Here is a 14850-nt window from a genome sequence, read left to right on the forward strand (position 1 = left end):
TCCTTCCAATGAACACCCAGGACTGATTGAACACCCAATGAACACAAAACACTCCTTTAGGATGGACTGGTTGGATCTCCTTGCAGGCCAAGGGACTCTCAAGAGTCTTCTCCAACACCACAGTTCAAAAGCATCAATTCTTCTGTGTTCAGCTTTCTTTATAGTCCAACTCTCACATCCATACATGACCACTGGAAAAACCATAGCCTTGACTAGATGGACCTTTGTTGACAACATAATGTCTCTGCTTTTTATTATGCTGTCCAGGTTAATCATAACTTTCCAAGGAGTAAGCGCCTTTTAATTTCATAGCTGCAATCACCATCTGCAGTGATTTTGGAGCCCAGAAAAATAAAGTCAGCCACTGTTTCCACTGTTTTCCCATCTATTTGCCATGAAGTGATGGGACCGGATACCATGATCTTTGTTTTCTGAATGTTGAGCTTTAAACCACCGTTTTCACTCTCCTTTTTCACTTTCACCAAGAGGCTCTTTAGTTCTTCTTTGCTTTCTGCCATAAGGGTGGTGTCATCTGCCTATCTGAGGTTATTGATATTTCTCCCGGCAATCTTGATTCCAGCTTGTGCTTCCTCCAGCCCAGCGTTTCTCATGATGTACTCTGCATATAAGTTAAATAAGTAGGGTGACAATATACAGCCTTGACGTAATCCTTTTCCTATTTGGAACCAGTCTGTTATTCCATGTCCAGTTCTAACTGTTGCTTCCTGACCTGCATACAGGTTTCTCAAGAGGCAGGTCAGGTGGTCTGGTATTCCCATCTCTTGAAGAATTTTCCACAGTTTGTTGTGATCCACACAGTCAAAGGCTTTGGCATAGTCGATAAAGCAGAAATAGATGTTTTTCTGGAACTCTCTTGCTTTTTTGATGATCCAGTGGATGTTGGCAATTTGATCTCTGGTTCCTCTGCCTTTTCTAAAACCAGCTTGAACATCTGGAAGTTCATGGTTCATGTATTGCTGAAGCCTAGCTTCGAGAATTTTAAGAATCACTTTACTAGCATGTGAAATGAGTGCAATTGTGCGGTAGTTTGAGCATTCTTTGGGATTGCCTTTCTTTGGGATTGGAATGAAAACTGATCTTTTCCAGTCCTGTGGCCACTGCTGAGTTTTCCAAACTTGCTGGCATATTGAGTGCAGCACTTTCAGCATCATCTTTCAGGATTTGAAATAGCTCAACTGGAATTCCATCACCTCCACTAGCTTTGTTTGTAGTGATGCTTCCTAAGGCCCATTTGACTTCACATTCCAGGATGTCTGGCTCTAGGTGAGTGATCACACCATCGTGATTATCTGGGTCGTGAAGATCTTTTTTGTATAGTTCTTCTGTGTATTCTTGCCACCTCTTTTAATATCTTCCACTTCTGTTAGGTCCCTACCATTTCTGTCCTTTATTGAGCCCATTTTTGCATGAAATGTTCCCTTGGTATCTCTCATTTTCTTGAAGAGATCTCTAGTCTTTCCCATTCTATTATTTTCCTCTATTTCTTTGCGTTGATCACTGAGGAAGGCTTTCTTATCTCTCCTTGCTATTCTTTGAAACTCTGCATTCAAATGAGAATATCTTTCCTTTTCTCCTTTGCTTTTCACTTCCTTCTTTTCACAGCTATTTGTAAGGCCTCGTCAGACAACCATTTAGCTTTTTTGCATTTCTTTTTCTTGGGGATGGTCTTGATCCCTGTCTCCTATACAGTGTCACGAACCTCTGTCCATAGTTCATCAGGCACTCTATCAGGTCTAGTCCCTTAAATCTATTTCTCACTTCCACTGTATAGTCATAAGGGATTTGATTTAAGTCATACCTGAATGGTCTAGTGGTTTTCTCCATTTTCTTCTATTTCAGTCTGAATTTGGCAATAAGGAGTTCATGATCTGAGCTACAGTCAGCTCCCAGTCTTGTTTTTGCTGACTGTATAGAGCTTCTTCTTTGTATAGAGCTGACTGCAAAGAATATAAGCAATCTGATTTTGGTGTCGACCATCTGGTGATGTCCATGTGAGGAGTCTTCTCTTGTGTTGTTGGAAGAGGATGTTGCTATGACCAGTGTGTTATCTTGGCAGAATTCTATTCGCCTTTGCCCTGCTTCATTCTGTACTCCAAGGCCAAAGTTGCCTGTTACTCCAGGTGTTTCTTAACTTCCTACTTTTGCATTCCAGTCCCTTATAATGAAAAGTACATCTTTTGAGGGTGTTAGTTCTAGAAGGTCTTGTAGGTCTTCTTCGAACTGTTCAACTTCAGCTTCTTCAGCGTTACTGGTCGGGGCATAGACTTGGATTACCGTGATATTGAATGGTTTGCCTTGGAAATGAACAGAGATCATTCTGTCGTTTTTGAGATTGCATCCAAGTACTGCATTTCGGACTCTTGTTGACTATGATGGCTACTCCATTTCTTCTAAAGGATTCCTGCCCACAGTAGTAGATATAATGGTCATCTGAGTTAAATTCACCCATTCCAGTCCATCTTAGTTCGCTGATTCCTAGAATGTCGATGTTCACTCTTGCCATCTCCTGTTTGACCACTTCCAATTTGCCTTGATTCATGGACCTAACATTCCAGGTTCCTATGCAATATTGCTCTTTACAGCATCAGGCCTTACTTCTATCATAGTCACATCCACAACTGGGTGTTGTTTTTGCTTTGCCTCCATCCCTTCATTCTTTCTGGAGTTATTTCTCCACTGATCTCCAGTAGCATATTGGGCACCTACCGACCTGGGGAGTTCATCTTTCAGTGTTCTATCTTTTTGCCTTTTCATGTTGTTCATGGGGTTCTCAAGGCAAGAATACTGAAGTGGTTTGCCATTCCACTGGCAAAAGTTCTGAGGATCTAATGTATAAATTGGTACTACTACTATGAAAACAGTATGGTGATTTCTCAAGAAATTATAAATAGAAACTACTATATAGTCTGTCTATCTCACTTCTGGATATATACCCAAAGGAAACTAAAGTATTATCTTGATGATATATCTACTCCCATGTTCATAGAAGCATTATTCACAACAGCCAGAATATGGAAACAGCCAAAGTATCCGTTGATACTTTGGATGAATGGATTTAGAGAATTTGGAATATAATATACTGAAATACTATTCAGCCTTAAAAAAGAAGAAAGACCTGCCATTTGACACTATGTACATGAACCTGGAGGACATTATGCTGAGTGAAATAAGTCAGAGAAAGATAAATACTGAATGGTATCATTTATATGTGGCATCAAAAAGGAAAAAGTTAAATTCATAGAAACAGAGAGTGGAAAACTGGTTGCCAGGGGTTGGTGGGGGTGGAAAATAGGAAAAGGTTTGTAAAAGGTCACAAACTTATCAGTTATATGAATAAGTTCTGAGGATCTAATGTATAACATGGTGCCTATAGTTGCTAATCCTGTATTGTGTAATTGAAATTTGCTAAGAGACTAGAACTTAATTTCTTTAAAAAATAAAAAAATGTGAATGTGTAACAAAAAAATATCTTGCATGATAACCAAATAGTGGAAGTGACTCTAATGTCTGCCACTGATGAATAAATAAACAAAATTAATATAATAGTATTCTTCATTAAAAATGATGAAATACTGATATGTGCTATTGTACAAATGGACCTTGAAATGTTAAACTAAGTGAAAGAATACCACCAAAAAAACTACACATATTGTATGAAACCATTTATATGAAATACCTGAAACAGACAAATCTAAGGAGATAGAAAGTTTAAGAGTAGTTGCCTATGACTGGTGGAAGGAGTTGGGGGAGATGGAAAGTGACTGCTAGTGAATATGGGGTTTTGGAGGAGAAATGATGAAAAAGTTCTCAAATGGTGATGGTTACACAATCTATGAATAAACTAAAAAAGAAGTGTATTGTATGCTTTAAAAGCATAAATTATATGGTATGTGAACTATGTTTCTTTTTTTTTTTCATTTATTTTTATTAGTTGGAGGCTAATTACTTTACAATATTGTAGTGGTTTTTGCCATACATTGACATGAATCAGCCAGTGAATTATGTTTCAATAAAGCTGTTAAGAAAAAACTTAGAACAAAGTTTTAGCAAATCATAGCCAACACTGTAAATAAATTACACAACAAAGTGGGATTTACCTCAATATGCATGACTGGTTTAACTGTCAAAAATCACTTGTTACTCATCACAGCAAGTGGGTAAACAAAGAAAAATGACATGATCATGGCAAAAGATAAATAAAAAGCATTTGGTACAATCTAATGCCAAATCATGGTAAAAACTCAGTAAAATAGGAATAGAGGAGAACATCCTAAACTTGATAAAGACTATTTACCCAAAAAACCAAAAGCTAAGATCATACACTATTGTAAAAAACTTAAAGCTGCCCCACTAAGGTCAGGAACATGCAAGGATGGCCACTCTCACTACTTCTTTTCAATATCATTCTGGAAGCACTACCTGAAGCAATAAGACAAGAAATGGGAGGAATATAGTCTTTATTCACAGATGACATGTTATCTACATAGAAAATCTGAAAGAATTGACCAAAAAACCTAGACTAATAAACATTTTTTTTCTTCACTTGTGTATGTCTGGTTCCAATGCCATTTTTTGAAAAGACCGTTTTTTCTCTATGGTATTTCTTTTGCGCCTATGTCAAGGACCAATTGACTGTGTTCATGGTCGGCTCTCTATTCTGATCCCGTGATCAATTTGGATCAATTCTTTCATCCATTCCACCTTATAGCAGATAAGGATGTGAAAAGGTTCTCCACATCATATGATATTAGAGAAACAAAAATTAAAATAAGATACCACTGTGCTCCTATTACAATGGCCAGAATCAGTCACACTAACAACACCAAATGTTGGTGAGGATATGGAGCAGCAGGAAAAGCCTTTTGCTGGTGGGATGCAAAATGGTACAGCCACGTTGGAAGAGAGTTTGGCAGTTTCTTATAAAGCTAACCGTACTCTTGCCATACAATCCAGGTATTATCCTCCTAGATATTCAGTGAAAGGAGGTAAAAACTTATGTCCATAATAAAGCCTGCAGCTGTATGGTCTTCTCAGTTCAGTCAGTTCAGTCACTCAGTCGTGTCCAACTCTTTGAGACCCCATGGACTGCAGCACTGCAGGCTTCCTTGTCCATCACTAACTCCCAGAGCTTGCTCAAACTCATGTCCATCGAGTTGGTGATGCCATCCAACCATCTCACCCTCTGTCTTCCCCTTCTCCTCCTGCCTTCAGTCATTTCCAGCATCAGGGTCTTTTCAAATGACTCAATTTTTCACATCAGGTGGCCAAAGTATTGGAATTTCAGCTTCAACATCAGTCCTTCCAATGAATATCCAGGACTGATTTCCTTTAGGATTGACTGGTTGGATCTCCTTGCAGTCCAAGGGACTCTCAAGAGTCTTCTCCAACACCACAGTTCAAAAGCATCAATTCTTCAGCACTCAGCTTTCTTTATAGTCCAACCCTCACATCCATACATGACCACTGGAAAAACCATAGCCTTGACCAGATAGACCTTTGTTGGCAAAGTAATGTCTCTGCTTTTTAATATGCTATCTAGGTTGGTCTTTTCTTCCAAGGAGCAAGCGCTTTTAATTTCATGGCTGCAGTCACCATCTGCAGTGATTTGGAGCACCAAAAAATAAAGTCTGTCACTGTTTCCACTGTTTTCCCATCTATTTGCCATGAAGTGATGGGACCAGATGCCATGATCTTTGTTTTATGAATGTTGAGTTTTAAGCCAACTTTTTCACTCTCCTCTTTCACTTTCATCAAGAGGCTCTTTAGTTCTTCTTCCCTTTCTGCCCTAAGGGTGGTGTCATCTGCACATCTGAGGTTATTGATACTTCTCCCAGCAATCTTGATTCCAGCTTGTGCTTCCTCCAGCCCAGCGTTTCTCATGATGTGCTCTGCATATAAGTTAAATAAGCAGGGTGACAATACACAGCCTTGACGTACTCCTTTCCCAATTTGGAACTAATTTGTTGTTACATGTCCAGTTCTAATCATTGCTTCTTGACCTGCATAAACAGTCAATAAATAAAACTGCTATAAACAGTAAATGGAAATGTTTATATCAGCTTTGTTTATAATTGCCAAAACTTAAAAGTAATCAAGATGTCCTTTAGTAAGTATATGGGTAAAAAAAACTGCATATCCAGACAATGGAATATTACTCACCACTAAAAACAATGAGCTCTCAAGCCATGAAAAGACGTGAAGAAATCATCAATGTATATTACTAAGTTAAAGAATCTGAAAGGCTACATACTGATTCCAAATGTATGACGTTCTGGAAAAGACAAAACTATAGAACCATTAAAAAGTCAGTGGTTGGTGAGGGAGGGAGCGGCAGGAGCAGTGAACAGATGGGGCACAGAGAGTTTTTAGAGTGGAGAAAACACTGCTATTGATGCATGTTACTAGACATAAACATTATGTGACATTGTAACAGTGAGTGCATGTCATTGTAACTTTGTGCAAACCCGTAGAATGTGCAGCGCCAAGAACGAATCCTAATGTTCAAACCATGGACTTCGGGTGATTATGATTTGTTGTTCGAGGTTCATTAGTTGTAACAAATGTACCATTCTGGTAAAGGATGTTGATAATCACATGTGGGAAGACCATGTGTGTGTGTGGAAGGAGAAGGTATATGGAAAATCTCTGTATCGTCCTCTTAATTTTGCTTTGAACTTTAAAGTGCTCTAAAAAAAAAAAGTCTTTTATTTTTTAAAGAAATAAATTGATACTTTGTGCCACCCTCAGAACAAGATAGGAAATTAAATTTCAACCTGGCATTGAGTAGCTCTCTCTCCTTATGATGTAGGAGTTTCTTTTGCCTTGATTTTTCAGGACAGTGAGTGGAGAGTTCTCTGAATTTTATTTAAATTACACAAACTACATATGATTTTATGCTTTTATTAAATACCAGGGATTATTGAAATAAGTGATGAGCTGTGCTGCTTGTTTTGTATGTGATTCTCACCACAACCCTTACTTAGATTGTAGTATTCTCATTGTAGGGCTTCAGTGGTGGCTCAAACAGTAAAGAATTTGCCTTCAGTGGAGAAGACTTGGGTGTGATCCCTGGGCTGGGAAGATCCCCTGGCATAGGAAATGGCAACCCCCTCCAGTATTCTTGCCCAGAGAATCCCACGGACAGATGAGCCTGGTGGACTACAGTCCATGGAGTCACAAAGAGTTGGACATGACTGAGCGACTAAGCATGCATGCGTTCCCGTTATACAGATAAGGAGACTAACACACACTCTAGTTTTCAGATCGTCTATTATTAACATTTCCTACTCTACAGAAATTCTGCCTCGACAAGAACTGTGATACCAGGCGACTGACTGATATGTAAAAGAACCATCTCTTTAAAATTAGTGTAATCCTTTCAGGGCCAAAAGAATGAATGCTTTCAAAGGCTTTGAGATTCCTAATAGAGGAGAGGTAGGTAAGGTACATGATAGAAGAGGCAGATTTCATCTAATTGTGCACTGTCTGAGAAGATGGATCAGAAACGTAAAGACCAAATAACAGCAAAGACTTTCACTGTTAAGTGATCTTTTATACATTAACTGTATGGAAGCACCTGCTTAAACGGGATACTCTTGCTGTAGACTGTTTCTTTTATGAAAGCGTTCTTTTCCTTACTTGCACTTGATTTGGGAGATATTAATCATAGGGCTATCAGGGATGTGAGTTGTTGTAGTAAGATGAAGTTTATTTTGTTTGTTGTATAAGTTTATTCATTTAACTGATCAATGAATCATCATTGCAGCAGAGACCACATCACTGTGATATGGTCAATTCATCCCAATGTTTAACCTACTCTACAGTTTAAATCATATATCCATGAAAAATTCTTTAACTTTGCAGATTTTGAGTTACTGTTATGTATGCCTCTACCACCTTATATAAGGTAATATAGTCCTCTGGTCTCAATAAATATTAATTTTAGTATCATTCATAAATAAATGTCACCTGATCTATAAAACCAATTTGAGAATCTCACTTCTCTATAACCCCATTAATGACAACAATCTCCAAATAATTAAGTAGAACAGTATGCATTATTTTTCAAACTTAAAATATTTTTATATTCATTTTCTCTACATTTGTACCATAGTATTTGTATCAGGTCTTACTGGTGCACACAGCCTACATGAATGACAGTTGAATTTTTTTTTACTTAAAAAAATTATTTCAAAAACTAGCTTGTGGTTATCAAAGGGAAGAGTTAGTACAGGGGCAAAGGAACAAATTAGGGGTATAGGACTAATATATACAAACTACTATTTATAAAATGCATAAGCAACATGAATATACTGTATGTCTACCCTTCATCTCGTAATAATCTAGATTGAAGTATAAAAGTGAAAGAAAGTGAAAATCACTCAGTCGTGTCTGACTCTTTGCGACCCTATGGGCTATACAAACCATGCAATTCTCCAGGCCAGAACACTAGAGTATGTAGCCTTTCCCTTCTCCAGGGGATCTTCCCAAACCAGGTATCGAACAAGGTCTCCTGCAATGCAGGCAGATTATTTTCCAGCTGAGCCACAAGGGAAGCCCATAGTGGAGTATAATTTGCAAAAATACTAGATTATGCTATACTACTGAGACGAACACAATATTGTAAATCAATTACACTTCAGTTAAAATATAGTTTTAAATCAAGGTGAGAGGCATAGTTAGTCAGAGGATTGATTACTATATACCACTGCTGTGCTTGGCTTGTTATTCATATTTCTTTTAATTTCCCTGAGAACTAAAATAGTCCCGTTTTCAGTCAACTTCCAACTTTTCTTTCCATTTGCTCTGTACAATTGTCTCTGGATATTCACAGCGAACCGGTTCCAAGACCCACCTCAGACACAAAAATATACAGATGCTGAAGTCAGCCCTTGGTATCCGAGAATTCCATATCTTCCGATACAGTCGACCTAGGACCATAAACACAGTACTGTACACAATCTGCAAGCTGGCGGGACTTGCAGATGCAGAGGGCCAACTAGGTATTTGCTGAAAAAAGTACAGGTATAAGTTAAACTGTGCAGTCCACGCCTTTGTTTAAGGGTCAACTCTATAAGGAAAGATTAGGAAAATCAACTTATTTTCTGTTTGCATGTGATTTTCATTCTCCTACAACTTTCTAAACTTGTTTGTACAGTTAATTTTTATTTTTCTTTGATCATTTTTCACAATTTCCAGTGATCAATCACACAACTCTCATCCAATCCCAGATTTTGCTGCCCTGTACAGTCCATAGGGTCACACAGAGTCAGAGATGATTGGGCGCGCGCACGCACGCACACACACACAGCTGGTTAGGAGCTAACTACTATGGAAAGTGAATTCTTTTTTCTTAGAAGTCATTGCTATTATCTTATTTAAATTTAGTTCCCTTTTCTTACTTAGAGTTTTTAAAATCATCTTTTCTGGAAGTTAGTTTGGATGATTTTCTTCTCTCCTTTGTTTTTGCTCCTTTATCACGTCAACCTAGGTTTTCCTTTCCTTTAAATCTCAAACAAATTTTTACTTTTGTTATGAACAAAATGATCAGCAGACTTGGTGCTTACATTAATTGGATCCAGTGTAATAAATTCATGAGTTTCATTTAATACACCACACACACACACACACACACACACACCACCCCTACACAAGCAGACACACAGGAATGCGTGCATGCACCCACACTATAATAAAATAAACTAACATAAATAACTGTGATTCTCTTTCAGAAACATGATGGTCACTTCACAGTCATCCAGTTGGTCGGTATGCTCCGAGGCATTGCATCAGGAATGAAGTATCTTTCTGATATGGGTTATGTTCACCGAGATCTGGCAGCTAGGAATATATTGGTCAACAGCAACTTAGTATGCAAAGTTTCTGATTTCGGTCTCTCCCGAGTGCTGGAAGATGATCCAGAAGCTGCTTATACAACAACTGTAAGTTTATCCATTCTTTTCAAATATAGTTTGTTTACTTTTATTGTTTGCAATGTTATTAGAGTAATTCCGGTTTGTATTATGGTCTAAAGACAGAACGAAAAAGTGCCCCAAAATAGGATCTAGACAAGGACTGAGAGACACTGGTTTTCCATGCCAGTTCTGTAAAGAGGTTGGCGGGAATGATTATGGAACATACCTAATGATACATATACAGTTAGTGATTTGTAGATAATTTAATCTGCACAAAATTTACTGAGTTTAGATTGCTCTTATTTGACTATATGGTCTCATATCTGGTTATATTTAAGTGCAAAAAAAATCTCTTCCTTCACTGAATCTGACACACATTTACATGGACAACTGTTTTATACCCACTTCTAGAGGAGGCTCTCTCTCTCATTTGAATGTTGCTAAGCAACCAGTCTTAAACTTACATAGAAAATGTTAAACCTCTTTGCTCTCAATTATGGAAATGAGGTCATATTTACCAAAAAAGAACATTAAAATATTTTGGCTCACATTTGTCTGTTTTAAGAGATATGTTTTATTTAAGATACGGTATAATGGCAGTTGGGATTCCCAGATTGCTCAGTAATAAAGAATCTGCATGCCGTAACAGGAGACGTGGGTTCGATCCCTGGGTGGGAAAGATCCCCTGGAGAAGGAAATGGCAACCCACTCCAGTATTCTTGCCCAGTCTATGAGATTGCAAAGAGTCAAACACAACTGAGCAGCTAAACAATGACAATGACAGTAATGGCAGTTACTATCCAGGGTTTTTGGTTTTTTTTTTTTTAATTAAAATAAGTAGCTCCATTTCTTATATTTTAAAGACCAAAATGAAATGGAAAAATCATTTTACCACAGTATCTGTAAAACTTATAAAATTCCTTGATTCTGACTTTCAATTGTGTTCACTTTGTATCATCCAAGACAAACTTTGCTTTTCTCCTTGATAGTGGTATTTCCTTATAAGGACATTCCTAGTTGAACTGTTGAGACTCACTATTGACAATACATAACCTGCATAATCACAGTTCTTTTAATATCTTAATTCTATTTACTTTGAATTAGTAATATCTCTCCAAGCTCCAACTCTTAACCTCCCCTATTCTGCATAATATATGAGAAGAGTCACTCCATGCCAACATGGAGATAATTAAAGAAGACATGCTCTATACTCAACATGGAGATATTTAAAGTAAATAATGGAGGAGCATGAGGGGCATGCATTTCATATAGTTTTCATATAACTATTTCATATAGTTGTTTTCATATAGTTGGGGGGAGATCTAAGCATCCTTCCTCCTTTACCTCATTCAAGTGTTTCTAAGTTGACTTGACTTTTTGATGTGAATTTTTAAATCTTAAGATGTGTCCAGCTTTAAGAGTAGATATTTTTAATGAAAGTAAGATAAAAGTATCTTAGATCATTCACTATTCTTCCTTTAAGCACTTTAGCATAAATAATTGAGATTTGCGTGGAGATGATGCTTACCTGCTAGTAAAACATAATATGAATTTTCACTCACTTCTATCTTTTTTAAATAAAAGAGTTACTGTTAAAAGTTATGCAGTAAAATCTTTTAAACACTTTCATTTCATTTAACATCATATGATATCCAGTGCACTAAATAAAAGAACCTGTGGTGAGAAATATTTTTGATTTTTTTTATTTTGAAAAATGAAAATGTTATGCTTTGAGAGCCTATCACAAGATTCTCTGTCCATCAAGTCATCAATGGTAGAAGTGAGACTGTGCTAAGATATTAATACCATGTGGTAAAATGCATCTTACACTAAGTCTGTGTAGGTGAGCCAGGCCAACCTGAAGAATGACTTGTACTTCAATTGTTCCTTAAGATTTAATGAAGCAAAGAATGGAAGTGATATGACAGCCTCAGGCACAAAGTCACTCTTGGGTACAGGACCGTGAAACCTAGTAGCTCCCACCAAGCTACATATCATTAGCACAAATAGAAATAAGGACAGGTTTCTGCACAGAATTTTAATGAAAAATTCAAGAAAAGAAAATGACAGTTTCCTCTAGGTAAATGTAATTCAGCAGCCTAAATATAAAGAAAAACAGGAGAAAAATAGCTATGTTATCAGAAGACTATAATGTGAAGATTTAAATAACTTTTTCAATAAAAAAGTGGTGAACAAATAAACCTTGGAAGAATGAAAAACAATAAAATCCTGGCTTGATAAACCAAATTCATCACTAAGAAAGGAGCTTTGCCATTTGGGACAAATAATAAACTGACTCTTCCAGAAAAGCAATTCTTACTCGACAGATATTGTGATATCACTCAGTCAAAATCAGTCAAATATACAGACTTTTGTAATTCATTTCAGTTCAGCCACTCAGTCCTGTCCGACTCTTTGCAACCCCGCAGACTACAGCATGCCAGGCTTCCCTGTCTATCACCAAATCCCGGAGCATGCTCAAACTCTTGTCTATCGAGTAAGTGATGCCTTCCAATCATCTCATCCTGTGTCATCCACTTCTCTTCCTGTCTTCAGTTTTTCCCAGCATCAGCTTCAAGGTCTTTTCTTCACATCAGGTAGCCAAAGTATTGGAGCTTCAGCTTCAGCATCAGTCCTTCCAATGAATATCCAGGACTGATTTCCTTTAGGATTGACTGGTTGGATCTCCTTGAAGTCCAAGAGACTCTCAAGAGTCTTCTCCAACACCACAGTTCAAAAGCATCAATTCTTCGGCATTCAGCTTTCTCTATGGTCCAACTCTCACATCCGATACATAACTACTAGAAAAACCATTGCTTTGACTAGATGGACTTTTGTCAGAAAATAATGTCTCTGCTTTTTAATATGCTATCTAGGTTTGTCATAGCTTTTCTTCCAAGGAGTAAACGTCTTTTACTTTCATGGCTGCAATCACCATCTGCAGTGATTTTGGAGCTCAAGAAAATAAATAAAGTCTGTCACTGTTTCCACTGTTTTCCCATCTATTTGCCATGAAGTAATGGGACCAGATGCCATAATCTTAGTTTTTTGAATGTTGAGTTTAAAGCCAACATTTTCATTCTCCTCTTTCACTTTCATCAAGAGGTTCTTTAGTTCCTCTTTGTTTCTGCCATAAGAGTGGTATCATCTGCATATCTGAGGTTATTGACATATCTCCCAGGAATCTTGATTCCATCTTGTGATTCATCCAGCCTGACATTTTGCATGTTGTACTCTGCATAAAAGTTAAATAAGCTGGGTGACAATATATAGCCTTGTATAACCTTGTAAAGGACAATATATTATCCTTTCCCAGTTTGAAACTAGTCCATTGTTCCATGTGTGGTTCTAACTGTTGCTTCTTGACCTGCATACAGATTTCTCAGGAGGCAGGTAAGGTGGACTGGTATTAACATCTCTTGAAGAATTTTCTAGTTTGTTGTGATCCACACAGTGAAAGGATTTGGCATAGTCAACAAAGCAGTAGTAGCTGTTTTTCTGGAACTCTTGCCTTTTTGATGATCCAACGGATATTGGCAATTTGATCTCTGGTTCCTCTGCCTTTTCTAAATCCAGCTTGAACATCTGGAATTTCTAAGTTCACATACTATTGAAGCCTAGCTTGGAGAATTTTGAGCATTACTTTGCTAGCATCTGAAATGAGAGCAATTGTGTGGTCGTTTGAACAATTTTTGACATTGCCTTTCTTTGAGATTGGAATGAAACCTGACCCTTTCCAGTCCTGTGGCCACTGCTGTTTTCCAAATTTGCTGGCATATTGAGTGCAGCACTTTCACAGCATTATCATTTGGATTTGAAATAGCTCAACTGAAATTCCATCACCCCCACTAGCTTTGTTCGTAGTGATGCTTCCAAAGGCCCACTTGACTTCACATTCCAGGATGTCTGACTCTAAGTGAGTGATAACGCTATCATGGTTATCCTGGTCCTTAAGATCTTTTTTGTATCATTCTGTGTATTCTTGCCACCTCTTCTTAATATCTTCTGCTTCTTTTAGGTTCATACCATTTCTATCCTTTATTGTGCGCATCTTTGCATGCAAAGTTCCCTTGGCATCTCTAATTTTCTTGACGAGTTCTCTAGTCTTTCCCATTCTATTGTTTTCCTCTATTTCTTTGCACTGATCATGGAGAAAGGCTTTCTTATCTCTCCTGCTATTCTTTGGAACTCTACATTCAGATGGACATATCTTTCCTTTTCTCCTTGGCTTTCATTTCTCTTCTTTTCTCAGTTGTTTGTAAGGCCTCTTCAGACAACCATTTTGCCTTTTGGCATTTCTTTTTCTTGGGGATGGTTTTTGATCACTGCCTCCTGTACAATGATATGAACCTCCATCTGTAGTTCTTCAGGTACTCTTCTATCAGATCTAATCCTTTGAATCTTTTTGTCACTTCCACTGTATAATCGTAAGACATTTGATTTATAATTCATATATGATTTATTTATGACACTGGTCATACCTGAATGGTCCAGTGGTTTTCCCTACTTTCTTCAATTTAAGTCTGAATTTTGCAGAAGGAATTCATGATCTGAGCTGCAGTCAGCTCCGGTGTTGCTTTTGCTGATTGTATAGAGCTTGTCCATCTTTGGCTGCAAATAATATAATCAATATATATTCAGTATATCAATATATACTGAATATATATATTATAATCAATCAATATAATCAATCTGATTTCAATGTTGACCATCTGGTGATATCCATATGTAGAATCATCTCTTCTGTTGTTGGAAGAAGGTGTTTGCTATGACCAGTGAATTCTCTTGGCAAAACTCTATTAGCCTTTGTACTGCTTCATTTTGTACTCCAAGGCCAAATTTGCCTGCTACTCCAGGTATCTCTTGACTCCTACTTTTGCATTCGAGTCCCCAGTGATGAAAAGGACATCTGTTT

At 37.5% G+C, this 14850-nt stretch overlaps 1 protein-coding gene across 1 annotated transcript in view; it reads left to right on the top strand.

The window, feature by feature from the left end:
• The window catches only part of EPHA6 (EPH receptor A6), a 927780-nt gene that overhangs the window by 799685 nt on the left and 113245 nt on the right, over window positions 1-14850 (top strand). The window contains exon 14 of the mRNA XM_061133941.1: window positions 9753-9962. Coding sequence (XP_060989924.1) covers window positions 9753-9962 — 210 coding nt within the window. The remainder of the gene's footprint in view (window positions 1-9752; window positions 9963-14850) is intronic.

Source organism: Dama dama, chromosome 31, assembly GCF_033118175.1.
Source record: "Dama dama isolate Ldn47 chromosome 31, ASM3311817v1, whole genome shotgun sequence".
NCBI lineage: Eukaryota > Metazoa > Chordata > Mammalia > Artiodactyla > Cervidae > Dama > Dama dama.